Source organism: Anomaloglossus baeobatrachus, chromosome 3, assembly GCF_048569485.1.
Source record: "Anomaloglossus baeobatrachus isolate aAnoBae1 chromosome 3, aAnoBae1.hap1, whole genome shotgun sequence".
Taxonomy (NCBI): domain Eukaryota; kingdom Metazoa; phylum Chordata; class Amphibia; order Anura; family Aromobatidae; genus Anomaloglossus; species Anomaloglossus baeobatrachus.
In genome coordinates, this window is record NC_134355.1 from 100,591,883 (window position 1) to 100,604,382 (window position 12,500).

A 12,500-nucleotide genomic window follows, 5' to 3' on the forward strand; every position below is an offset into this window, starting at 1 on the left:
CGTGCATTGCGTGAGGGGGGCGGGGCCGAGTTGCCAATGTGTGCAGGGTGCCGGGGCGAGAGGCCAATCCGTGTGGGGGGCGGAGCCTGGGCGAGCGGCCGGCCAATCCGTGTGTGGGCGGAGCCTGGGCGAGCGGCCAATCCGTGCGGGGGGGCAGGGCCGTGGCGAGCCCAGCGGCCAATCAGCTTTGTGTCACCGTAAGGACACAATTTTGGAGCAAGACAGACAGACAGAATAAGGCAATTATATATATATAGATATATTACACTGTATTATAATAAATATATAATGGTATATGTATATTTTTACATGTGAAGCTTTATGGGTGATGGATACCATTGTACACCTCCTATCCTCCTATAGTGACAACTGTCTGACATTCTCATTGGGAAATCCTAAATCAGAAAATCAGATGCACAGCTAGTTCTTTACAATTTTATTCATTGATTAGTACATTTTCAAAGAACATGTTTATGATGATTTTTTTTTTCATTGCAGATGGCAATTTCCACTGTAGCTGGGATTCTGAAGCAGTTGAAGAGACCTCACATTAAAGTGCCCATATGTCCATATGAAATTAGTACGTAAAAATTCTATACAAGTGTGGACATCTATCTCTTGCAAACTGTAGCATATGGTTAGCTTGTGTGTGTCTATGTATATGTGTATATGTGTATATATAATATACAGTGACTTGCGAAAGTATTCGGCCCCTTTGAATTTTTCAACCTTTTCCCACATTTCAGGCTTCAAACATAAAGATAAAAAAATGATTTTTTTTTTTTGTGAAGAATCGATAACAAGTGGCACATAATTGTGAAGTTGAACGAAATTTATTGCTTATTTTAAACTTTTTTAAAAAATAAACTGAAAAGTGGGGCGTGCAATATTATTCGTCCACTTTAAGTTAATACTTTGTAGTGCCACCTTTTGCTGCGATTACAACTGCAAGTCGCTTGGGGTATGTGTCTATCAGTTTTGCACATCGAGAGACTGAAATTCTTGCCCATTCTTCCTTTGCAAATAGCTCGAGTGGAGTGAGGTTGGATGGAGAGCGTTTGTGAACATTAATGTTTCGAGTAAAATTTCAGGATGATCCTAAAATGCCCTCTAAGCTTTTCAGGTGAACTTAAGGTGACCTTTGAGTGCACATGTCCAACTGTTTCGTGTTTCAGTACTTTTTGCCCAACTTGCTGTTCTCTAACAGGGAGCTTAATGGGGAAAATGATCCATGAATCGCCCAATAAATTTTGGGGCTCAATTAGAATTGGTATTAAACAAGTCCCTCCACATCGTGCTGTTCAGATTTTGATAACATGAGCCCAAGACGACCGCTATCAATTGACCAGCAGCGCCATTGCAAGGCTTCAAGCAGGATGTTCAGATGGAAGTGGCCATTGAGCTTAGAATGTAATCAACTGGTTGCAACAGAGAGCCTGTAAGAGTCACAGAAAGGCAGAGAAGTGGATGTACTTTGGCCACATCCCACACTGATGACAGCTTCATTGTGAACAATGCCCTTGTTGAACTGGTTGGTGTCTGAGCAGGCTGGAGTACCTGCATTCATGCCCTGTATTCTATATACAAAATTCCCCTAAGGAGTCCTAACGGACGAAACGCATTGGAGAGTCTATGTGATCAAGGAGGGTATAACCAGTTAAGGGCCAGCTGTGGCCTGCCCTTGTAAGGGCAGGAGTTGGGGTGTCATAGGGCTCAGAAATAAGCAAAGTGCTGAGGGACCCAGTTTTGGATATGCATGGAGCCTGGACACAACAAGCTGGTGACCTCATGAGACGGAAGATCTACAGATGGGTGAGACCATTCTATATATAATAACCACCACTGTGATTTATTAATTTTTTTTACCAAATATGTTTTATGTCACCTATTTACTGAGGGCTACCATGGTAGTCTGGTAATATTATTTTCAATACGAGCCATTGGTCTTTATTCTTGGTGACCTAAAATATGATGGATTGTGCAGATAAATATCATACTTGGAGCATAGCTGAATGATTTACAGGATTGCTGGATGTGACATTGATATTGCCAATCTATCATAGATATTGTTGACTGGTGGGAGTGTACTGTACTGTATTGTTTTAAATAATCATTGTAGTCCCCCTTACGGTCGGTGAGGTAGGAGCGAAGTCATTGTATTTTGTCATCTTTACTCCACCATTTATTGTCCACAGTGGATGAGGTGTGAATGGTGTATAACCATTCCCATTTTAGCACATAGTTTTGGGCATATTGGAGTACTAACAAGCACTTTGTTTAGGTGTTTTGTGACACTTAATCTAAAAGCTTAACCTTTAATAAATTTGATTAACTACTAGTCCTCTATTTAGTGCTATTGGTCACATTTAAGGGAGGTGAGAGGCACCAAAGTGTTACCATTCGAAACCATTTCCATCAGAGTGCTAGCGTGCTAGACGCCCTGCAAGGCTACCGGAGCACACCACCAGGCACAGGGGTCTGCGCTGGAAGAGGGACTTATGGGCCTCGGTACTGTTCACTGATAAAAGTCGATTTACACGGAGTAGAAATGATTGCCACCAATGATTTTGCAGATGTCAAGGAGAGCGGTATGCATCAGCCACTGTTCTCACCAGACGAGCCTTTGGTGGTGGTGGTTAGTGTGGACCGGTGTGTCTAGTCAATACAGAACTGCCCTACACTTTGTGACTGGTAAAGAAGCAGTCCCTACTACTACAATAACATCATTAACCCAGTCATAGGGCCTCTGCATGAACACTGGCCTAATTTCATCATCATGGAAGACAATGCTCCAGCTCATCGAGGTTGCATCATTCGGGAACAGCTGCTGGAGACTGAGGGACCTCAAATGGAGCGGCCTGCACTTTCTCCAGACCTGAATTCCATAGAAAACCTATGGGATCTCAGCTGAGTTGCCAAGTAGAGGTTCGTAACTCTGTACCCAGAACCTCAATGATCTCTGGGCTGCGTTTCAAGAAGAGTGGGATGCCATGCCTCTGCAGACATAACTCCACTTGTGAACAGCAAGATATGTTGTCTTCAAGCTGTAATTGATGCTCAAGTCCACATGGCAAGTTATTGTGACATTGACATTTTTGGTGGTATGCCCACCACTGTTATTGGCTTTTGTTTCAATAAATACTTTGAGATGAGAAAATCACCGCTGCATGCTTTTACTTGCCTGCCCTACCTACATGATAAAATATCACTGCAGCATGACAACTTTTTACTTTGCCCTATTTCATCTGAAAGCCAAATATCCCTAACTGTGTGTGTGTGTGTGTGTGTGTGTGTGTGTGTGTACTAATGTCTGTGTGCATATATAACAGTTTGCATATATAATATATTAGGCATCAGCTTAAGCATGAGATAGATGTCCACACTTATGTTTGTTTATACAATTATGTATGTGTGTGTGTACTATACATGCAGCTTCACAGCCACTCATAAGTTATCATTTACAATTTGCCAATATTAGCAATAGTTGTGGAATAATTGTGCTGATTTGTTAAAGGTGGATGTCCCAAACCTGACACCATCATGGCTGGAGACAGATCCGACAACCTATGGATACATTATAATAGTGCCAGTCTACCAAAGACAAAAGAATTGTGGGAGACCAATCGCTTTGTGGAGAAGACACACTGGGGCTATTATACCTGGCCAAAGTAAGTTGTTGTTAAGATCTCACTCTTTTTTTGTTTGTAGTTTTAACTACTCCATTTAATTAGTGTATTATTGGAGAATGTGTAGAAAGACTCACATGTTCTACTGTTTTAGTCTACTTAATTTTTGGTTTACAAGGGGGGCTCCACTCTTAAAGGGAACCTGTCATCAGAAATTGAGCTTTAAACCTAAAGGTTTCCCCCTCTGCAGCTCCTGGGCTGCATTCTAGCAAGGTTCCTGTACTTTTTGTGCCCCCTTTTAAACCAAATTAAACACTTTATAAAGTTGTACCTTTTTGTCTGCAATTCTTGTAAATTCTCCATGGGGGCGGGCTCTCTTGCGTCCGTTACTGTCCCTCCTTCTGGTTTACGCCGTCCCCCACTGCTTCATTTCATAGATCAGGATGCCGCCCAGAGCGCCCGAGGTCCTGTGCACGCGAGGACTGCTGGTGACGTGGTCGCAGTCACGATATTATGGGCGGCGCTGTGAATGCATCACAAGTGCCTGCCCATAATACCGTGGCCGCGCTCTCCCCTTTGCCTCCTGCGTTCTGCGCAAGCGCTGGCCAAATGATCCGACGTCACCTTTCCCATCTTGCCCTGCAGCAGGAAATAGATGGGAGGAGCGGATCAGGCCACCACAGGTTACGAGGAGACGCTTGCGCAGAACGCAGGAGGCAAAGGGGAAAGTGCGGTCACGAGGTTATGGGCGGCTGATGACACAGCGCCGCCCATAACCTCGTGCCCGCGCAAAGCGTCACCAGCGGTCACACGTTCACACAGTGCACGGCACTGCTACAGTCGCACAGCGCATGCGCGGGCCCAGGGGCGACGTCCTGAGGTTTGAAATTCAGTGTTCGGGGGCGGCGTAAATCGGCAGGAGGACAGCAACGGACAGCAGGCAGCCATGGATAATTTTCAAAATTTGCATACGAAAAGGTACAACTTTATAAAGTGTTTATTTTGGTATAAAAGGGGCCACAAAAACTATAGGAAGCTTGCTAGAATGCAGCCCAGGAGCTGCAGAAGAGGGAACTTTTAGGTTTACAGGTACATTTCTGATGACCGGTTCCCTTTAATGTTTCTAAGATATATTTCCCCTTAAAGGGAACCTGTCACCAAAATTTTTGCTATTAAACTAAAAGAATCCCCTTCTGCAGCTCCTGGGCTGCGTTCTATAAAGGTTCATCTTGCTACTTGCCCCCCTTTCAGACCTAAATAACAACTTTATAAAATATTACCTTTTGCTATGGTAATGAGGTTTGCTGGCCACGGGGGCGGGCTGTATTTCGTCAGTTATCCCCCCTCCTGCCGCTGTTTGCCGTCCCCCAGTGTTCATTTACATAGATGAGGCCGCCACCCACATCTTCCACAGTGCTCCGTAAGTCTTGCGCATGTGCAGTGGCACTATCGCGAGTTGAACGCTGTTTTCAAATCGCGAGCGCCGGTGATGTTATTGCGCAGGCGCGACATTATGGGCGGCGCTGTGAATGTCATCACCAGCGTCATTCAAGTATCTGCACACAATCTCGTGCCCGCGCTTTTTCCTCTGCCTCTACAGTTATGTGCTTAACGTTTTTTAAACTCAGCGTTTTGGATGCCAAATATTTGACAAAATCGATGCGTTCAAAAAAAGCAACATGTCACTTCTTTCTCTATCGCCTCATTGGGGGACACAGGAGACTGTGGGTCTATGCTGCTGCCACTAGGAAGGAGGTGACACTAGGCAAAAAACTAAAAAGTTAACTCCTCCTCAGTAGTATATACCCACCTACCGGTAGGGGACTATTCAGTTTTTGCTTAGTGTCAGTAGGAGGATAGACAGGGGACTTTTTTCTTCAGTCCCACCTTTTTTTTTTTTTTTTTTTCCTTTTTTTTATTTTATTTTTTTTTTTTTTTAAGCGTTTTGAATGCCAAATAGTTGACAAAATCAATGCGTTCAAAAAAGCAACATTTCACTTCTTTTGTGTGTTTTAGATGCTTTTCCCTCTGTGGGAGAGCAAGCATCCACACTGCATTCAAAATGCATCCAAAATGCAGAGTTTTAGATGCTTCTTGAAACGCACATGCAGTGACAAAACACTGCAATTTTTGTCAAGCCAGAACGCAACATGCACACATACCCTTATACCGTAGTGACAGTTGCTAGTGGCAGTAACCATAGATATCCAAGCTACTACAATGCCCTGCACATGAGGTAAGTGACATGGCTAATCAGGAAAACTATGCTACGTTTCTAGCTGGAGGCATTTGCTAATATTATTATCTTTACACCTACTAAATTTTGGGGTAGAATCTTGGAGATGGGAGTACCCCCTTTTTAGGGTTCATTTAGTACGGTGGTTCCAAAACGCCAGTCCCTCACTGCCCCATCAGGCCATATTTTTCAGGATTCCCTTAGTATTGCACAGTTAATGCCTTGAAAATGATTTCATCACCTGTTCAATGCTAAGGAAATCCTGAAATCTTGATCTGTTGGGGGTCGTGAGGACTGAAGTTTGGCAAACACTGATTTAGACAGACTGAGGAGCAATTGATTACATACAAGTCCATATGCTCTCATTTACTGTCCTGTTCATAGTCTGACGATTAATGATGTGAACCAAAGGATCGCTGATATCTTGATCCTTCCCACACATACAGCATCATGTTTTCGGTGGCACATATCCTTCAATGGGGCGAGGTGTTTCCAATAACTATTGTTATTCCAGCATGTACAATCACCTGCTGATCAAGCATTTTGCCTTGTTTTTTGTTTTTTTGGTTTTACTGAAAACTGTTTACACAACAATAATACATGTATTCCCAAAGACTTCTTCATAAGTAGGAAACAAAAGTACAAGAATATACATTGTTCTTCAAAAGATATATATGTAAAGGGTCTGCTCAGGTACACAATCATTACATAGTTTGATATTAGCAAGTCAATTAAAATCCATGTTGTGTTGATGAAGCAGAGAAACAATAGACATGTTACTCTTCTGTGATCAACCCTGAACTACCAGCTGAGAATTTACACTGTTCAGATCTAACAATGAAACCTTTTGCTGCCCACTGTAAGATCCCACCTACATTTCCAAACTATATGTAACCTTTAACTGACTTTCTTTCTTCAGGACCCTGTTAGTGTATGCACCGGAGGACCAGCCAACACTTGGAAGACCTAGAGAGGCCATGTCTGAAGTAAGTAATATGTAATCAAGTACTAATATGCTGAAGAGGGTGTAAGGTTACTTTTATTGTTTTTTCTATTGTCCATAACTCTTCACCAACACATGCTACTTTCAGTTATTGATTCATTTGATTTAAAAACAAAAGGAGCATTAAGTTAGTACATCCCTTTCCTTCCTCCTCGGCCAGAGGGGCAGATACCTAGATTAATAAAAGATGTAACTAGAATATTCGAGAATAACAAGCAAAATAAAAGGTCCTGTGATTTATAGCAGCATGTTAAAGGAAAACAGGGCGACGTGACACTACCCTAGTATCACACTTGCGCTTTAGGCTTTTATTTAAAAATGTAAAAGAACTGCTACCAAACTAATAAGAACACTCTGTGTTAGAGTATCACATGTAGGACAAAACAAGAAAAGCAAAAAGTATGTCTAACAGTAACTCAGTGTCTGCACCTTAAGGGAACTCTGTCAGCAGGTTTTTGCTATCTCCTCTGAGAGCAACATGATGTAAGCAAAGAGATGCTGAATCCAATGATATATCACTTAGATTACTAGATACAGTGGTTCTGACAGAGTTTTTAGACTTAGCAGTGTGCAACAGGTTTGAGAAAGCTAATCACACCCACATAAAGCTCTCTATGTAAAATGTCTATAGACAGTGAGCTGCTAATCAGAGGAGGGGGCATGTCTGGCTACCAACAAAGCAATGTAATCCAAGCAGTGATAAGATCCTGGCGCTTACACAATCATTGCAAGTAAACATCAACAGTCAGCTTGTTTAGAGACGCTTCTTTGAATTTTGGGTTTTAACCCCTACAGCTATGTCTTTATATTACAAAGCAAAAACCTGCTGACAGAAAATTCCCTTTTAATAAGTTCAGAACCCTGAAATACCCTCACCCAATCAACAAATACAAAACACCAGCATAAAAAAACTAGAAAAGACATACAAGATGGACCACAGCCACAGAAATCAAATACAATAGAATTTTTAAAGTGAAGGGTTATCAGTCAAAATGAGGGAGGGATACGCCACATGTTCTGCTATGATTGAAAGTTTGATATACTGGTTGTAATTTGCTTTATTTCTATGGCTGTTTGTGACCCATCTTGTTTATATTAGCATTACATAGTGATTATCTTGCTATTTTGGGTCCTCAGTCTTTGCATTGCATTTGACTGTGAGCAGACAGTAGTATGTGAGCCATTCGCTGAGCTCAGCAACTCTGCCCGTATAGACTTAACTCCCAGCTCAGAGGCAAAGAGTTCACTGAGTGCCGTGCTATCAACATGTCAGTGCAGCAGCCAATAGCAGACACCAAAAGCAGCAACAGAGACCCAGTGCTGGACCCTGGTAGGGTGAGTAAAGCATGGTTTGTTTGATTTTTATGACAACATGCTCCTGGTGGCCAAGACTTTCTGAAGAGGGACATCCCACTTTAACTTTTTTTTTTTTTTTTTTTACATTGGTACATTTCTGGGCTCAGATTTCAGTGTAATGGCTCTTGCCTGTTTTAATACTCAGCTGAGAACTCACTTGGTATATTGATTGTAGCTGGGTCTCTTACCGCTGTGGCAGCTACATTCCTAAAATAAGTTCCCAGTCAATCTCCTTCCTCCTCTGGCAGCTGTGTATAGAGTCCCTAGAATCTTCTGTAGATAGTTAGGCAATAATAGTGTGAGAATATAGTTTGGATCAGTGCAGAGATATAGTATGTGCTTAAGACCCTCATACACAACTGGGCCAATGAGTGATAGTAAATAGAAGAATATTGGATACAGCCTGTGCTGATCATTGAGTGACCTAATACAATATATCTGACCAGTGTTTTCAGCGATTACAGACACTTGTTGGTCAATCAATGGTTGAGACCAACGAACATTAATTTCACCATTCCAGATGACTATCGCTCAGTATCGGCGTAATCGGCCAATTCTTCTTAACCGCATCAGGGAAAACTGGACCTTTTTGTCCAGCTTTAATCTAAAGGCCCCGTCACACGCAGCGACGTATCTAGCAATATATCGCCGGGGTCACGGATTCCGTGACGCACATCCGGCATCGTTAGCGACATCGTTGCATGTGACACGCACGAACGACCGTTAACGATGGAAAATACTCACCAAATCGTCCATCGTTGACACGTCGTTTCTTTTTTAAAAATCGTTGATTGTTGAGCACGCAGATTGTTCGTCGTTCCCGAGGCAGCACACATCGCTATGTGTGACACCTCGGGAACGACGAACTGCAGCTTACCTGCAGCTGCTGGCAATGAGGAAGGAAGGAGGTGGGTGGGATGTTACGTCCCGCTCATCTCCGCCCCTCCGCTTCTATTGGGCGCCCGCTTAGTGACACCGCTGTGACGCCGCACGAACCGCCCCCTTAAAAAGGAGGCCTTTCGCCGGCAACAGCGGCATCGCTAGGCAGGTAAGTCCCGTGTGACGGCTTCGAACGGTATTGTGCACCACGCGCAGCGATTTGCTCGTGACGCACAAACGACGGGGGCGGGTGCTTTCACCAGCGACATTGCTAGCGATATCGCTGCATCTAACACCCCCTTTAAGTGTGAGATCCCTTATTCTTAAGCCACTTTTTAGATTCTGTCTTCTCACCTTTGCTGTATATTGCTGCGCTGCTTCACAGGTCCTGCTCCTTTTCTGCCATACAGCAGTTTGTTTTGACTGCCGATGATAATAGGGAATAAGCATGTGTCCGCCAGCTCTGCGCTCAGTGGGTAAATCTGCATATTATCGTTAAATTTTAAACACTAGATGGCGCCATCCTACGTTAGTAGATAGTGACTCTTCATCAGATGAATATAAAGGCTAAATATCGATCTTTCATTTTTTGCATGCACTGCTCAATGAAATAGAAAAATATTCCTGTCCCTCAGTAATACATTGTAAATGGGGACATGCATTTTTTTTTTTGTGCGGTTTAGAAAAGTTTTCTTGTATTTCTATTCTTCCATCTCATTATAGGCAGAACAGATCATATATGATCACTTCACCGACGAAAAATTCATTGACCAGCTGATTAAATTTCTGTCTTTAGAAGATCGAAAGGGGAAAGACAAATTTAACCCTCGCAGGTTTTGCCTTTTTAAGGTAAGATGAATGCAGGTGGTCTCATTGTTCTACGAAATATAAATGATACACTTTGAGGGTTTTTCTCCATCTAGCATGGCTCCTGTGATTATTCCATTGGCTATTATGTGTGACTGTACGGGCTCATCACAGGCTCCACTATAGACAGATCATAGAAAACTCAACTTATAAAGGTTTTGTTTGGACTAATGGTATTGATAACCACCATCAATCAGTTATTATCTCTGGCAAAGGAACAGGAACTGAGCTGCCATTCTTGGTAGCAGCCATTAGTAAGAATAAAAAAATCACTGTATAGTTTTATGCTGAGCTGTAGTAGTAATATGTGCACACAACGCCTGTATTCCAATGGTAGAGCCACCAAGGTTTACTTAATAGAAGGTGATTGACGAAAAAGGCTTCTTCCTGAAACTTCTTTGCCAAGTGGCTTTGCTATCTTTTTTTTTTTTTTTTTTTTTTCTTGCCACCGACGTCTTTTTCCTATACAGTACTTTAAATTTTTATGTGTGAAAAGTGAAACTGACTCAGTTGCCCTTAGCAACCAATCAGATTCCACCTTTCATTTTTCAAAGAGTCTGTGAAGGATGAAAAGTGGAATCTGATTGGTTGTAACCCTATATCACATACTGTCACCTAGTTTTGGACCACTATGTATGTATGTGTATGTGTATGTATATATATATATGTGTGTGTATGTGCGTATATGTATATATATGTATATATATATATATATATATATGTATATATATATATGTGTATATATATCTCTATCTCTGTCTCTATCTCTGTCTCTATCTCTGTCTCTATCTCTGTCTCTATCTCTGTCTCTATCTCTGTCTCTATCTCTGTCTCTGTCTCTATCTCTGTCTCTATCTCTGTCTCTATCTCTGTCTCTATCTCTGTCTCTATCTCTGTCTCTATCTCTGTCTCTGTCTCTGTCTCTGTCTCTGTCTCTGTCTCTGTCTCTGTCTCTGTCTCTGTCTCTATCTCTGTCTCTGTCTCTATCTCTGTCTCTATCTCTGTCTCTATCTCTGTCTCTGTCTCTGTCTCTGTCTCTGTCTCTATCTCTGTCTCTGTCTCTGTCTCTGATTATAAATGTACACAAACTCTTAGAACCTCTCTACTGCTATTATGAAACTGAGAGGTTTGGTCGCATTAACAAGGAAGCCGATGACCGTGTCTAGATTACTAATAAAATAACTTTCTTCTTATTTCAGGGTCTTTTCAGGAACTTTGACGATGCTTTCTTACCAGTCCTTAAACCCCACCTGGAGCGTTTGGTGCAGGACTCTCATGAAAGCACACAAAGATGCGTGGCCGAAATTGTAGCAGGATTGATCAGAGGATCCAAACATTGGACTTTTGAAAAGGTAATTTTGTCCACTTCATATGTAAGCAATAGGCAACACCCTACACAAATGCATTAAATAGAATCTTTCAGTGAGATCAAACCCACTCCGCCATCACCAAACCACATGTATGGACATGTCTGTGCACATCGGTCCAACCACGGAATACAAATTGAACCCTGCAGCCTCATAGGCATATATTAGACTGCTGAGTCCAGGTCAGGAGACCCTGCGGCCAGTCCATGCATTATGGTCTATGATCGTGACTGATGCTTATGGACATCAAAATGAGCCCTTAAATGTTATTTTCCAACCTGTTTAGCTTGATTGATCACTCGTGGCGTCATGATTGTGTGTAAAAACTCAGGAATGCAGCAACATATAGAAGCTATAAAGGTGTGGATAGATTTACATTTCAAAGACCTTCATGCCTGAATACGTGGGTTGGGGAGGTTAATACTGACAGATTCCCTTCACATCTTATTCTGATTCTCTGTGATACAGATCCCAATACATTCATGTATGATAACCCCTTCTTAAATCGTACCTGACATTTATTAGTTTACAGACTCCATGTCAGCCCATCTAGTGGTCAATCTCACAGCATTGCCTTTTAGCAACAAGGAATCATACATAACTGGACTAGCACTAGAAAATGAGCAGTAGTCTGCAGTCTGGTCCCCTTAACATAATGCCCCATTCTGCTATATATAGGTCACAACTACAGATGAAGTGTTTTATTTAGAAAGATATATTTTAATAAAAGATGTCCGTCGTTACTTGGGGCCATTGTGTTCAGTCCAGATGACCAGGGAACATATCTCATGAAGTAACATTGATGTCTTATTTAAGATCCAGATGTAAAAATACATTTTGATTTTGTTTTCGATACTATGAGTCGTATATTATAAAGCATTGATTAATGACGCTGATTGTAGGTTGAAAATCTATGGAAACTTATATGTCCACTACTGAGAACAGCACTGGCCAACATCACGGTGGAGACGTACAGCGACTGGGGAACATGTGTGGCCACTTCATGTGTAAGTCGTCTTCTGTCCAGCTTCATATTGCATAATTGTTAGTTTATATGTTACATTGTGAAAAATATATTTTCATTAAATATTGAAAAAAGTTGTGAATATCTTGTAGCAGGTTCTGTAGTGATGGTCTATGCTGGCTCTTCAGTGGCGCAAACCATA

The 12,500-nt window shown here is 42.0% G+C and overlaps 1 protein-coding gene across 2 annotated transcripts in view; it reads left to right on the forward strand.

Annotated features, from left to right (window-relative positions):
• PSME4 (proteasome activator subunit 4) overlaps positions 1–12,500 on the forward strand; it is a 250,124-nt gene that overhangs the window by 199,588 nt on the left and 38,036 nt on the right. For both annotated transcript variants that reach the window (XM_075339344.1, XM_075339345.1), the window contains 6 exons: positions 499–580; positions 3,515–3,668; positions 6,782–6,848; positions 9,824–9,949; positions 11,167–11,319; positions 12,237–12,341. In XM_075339344.1, the coding sequence (XP_075195459.1) occupies positions 499–580; positions 3,515–3,668; positions 6,782–6,848; positions 9,824–9,949; positions 11,167–11,319; positions 12,237–12,341 (687 nt within the window). The remainder of the gene's footprint in view (positions 1–498; positions 581–3,514; positions 3,669–6,781; positions 6,849–9,823; positions 9,950–11,166; positions 11,320–12,236; positions 12,342–12,500) is intronic.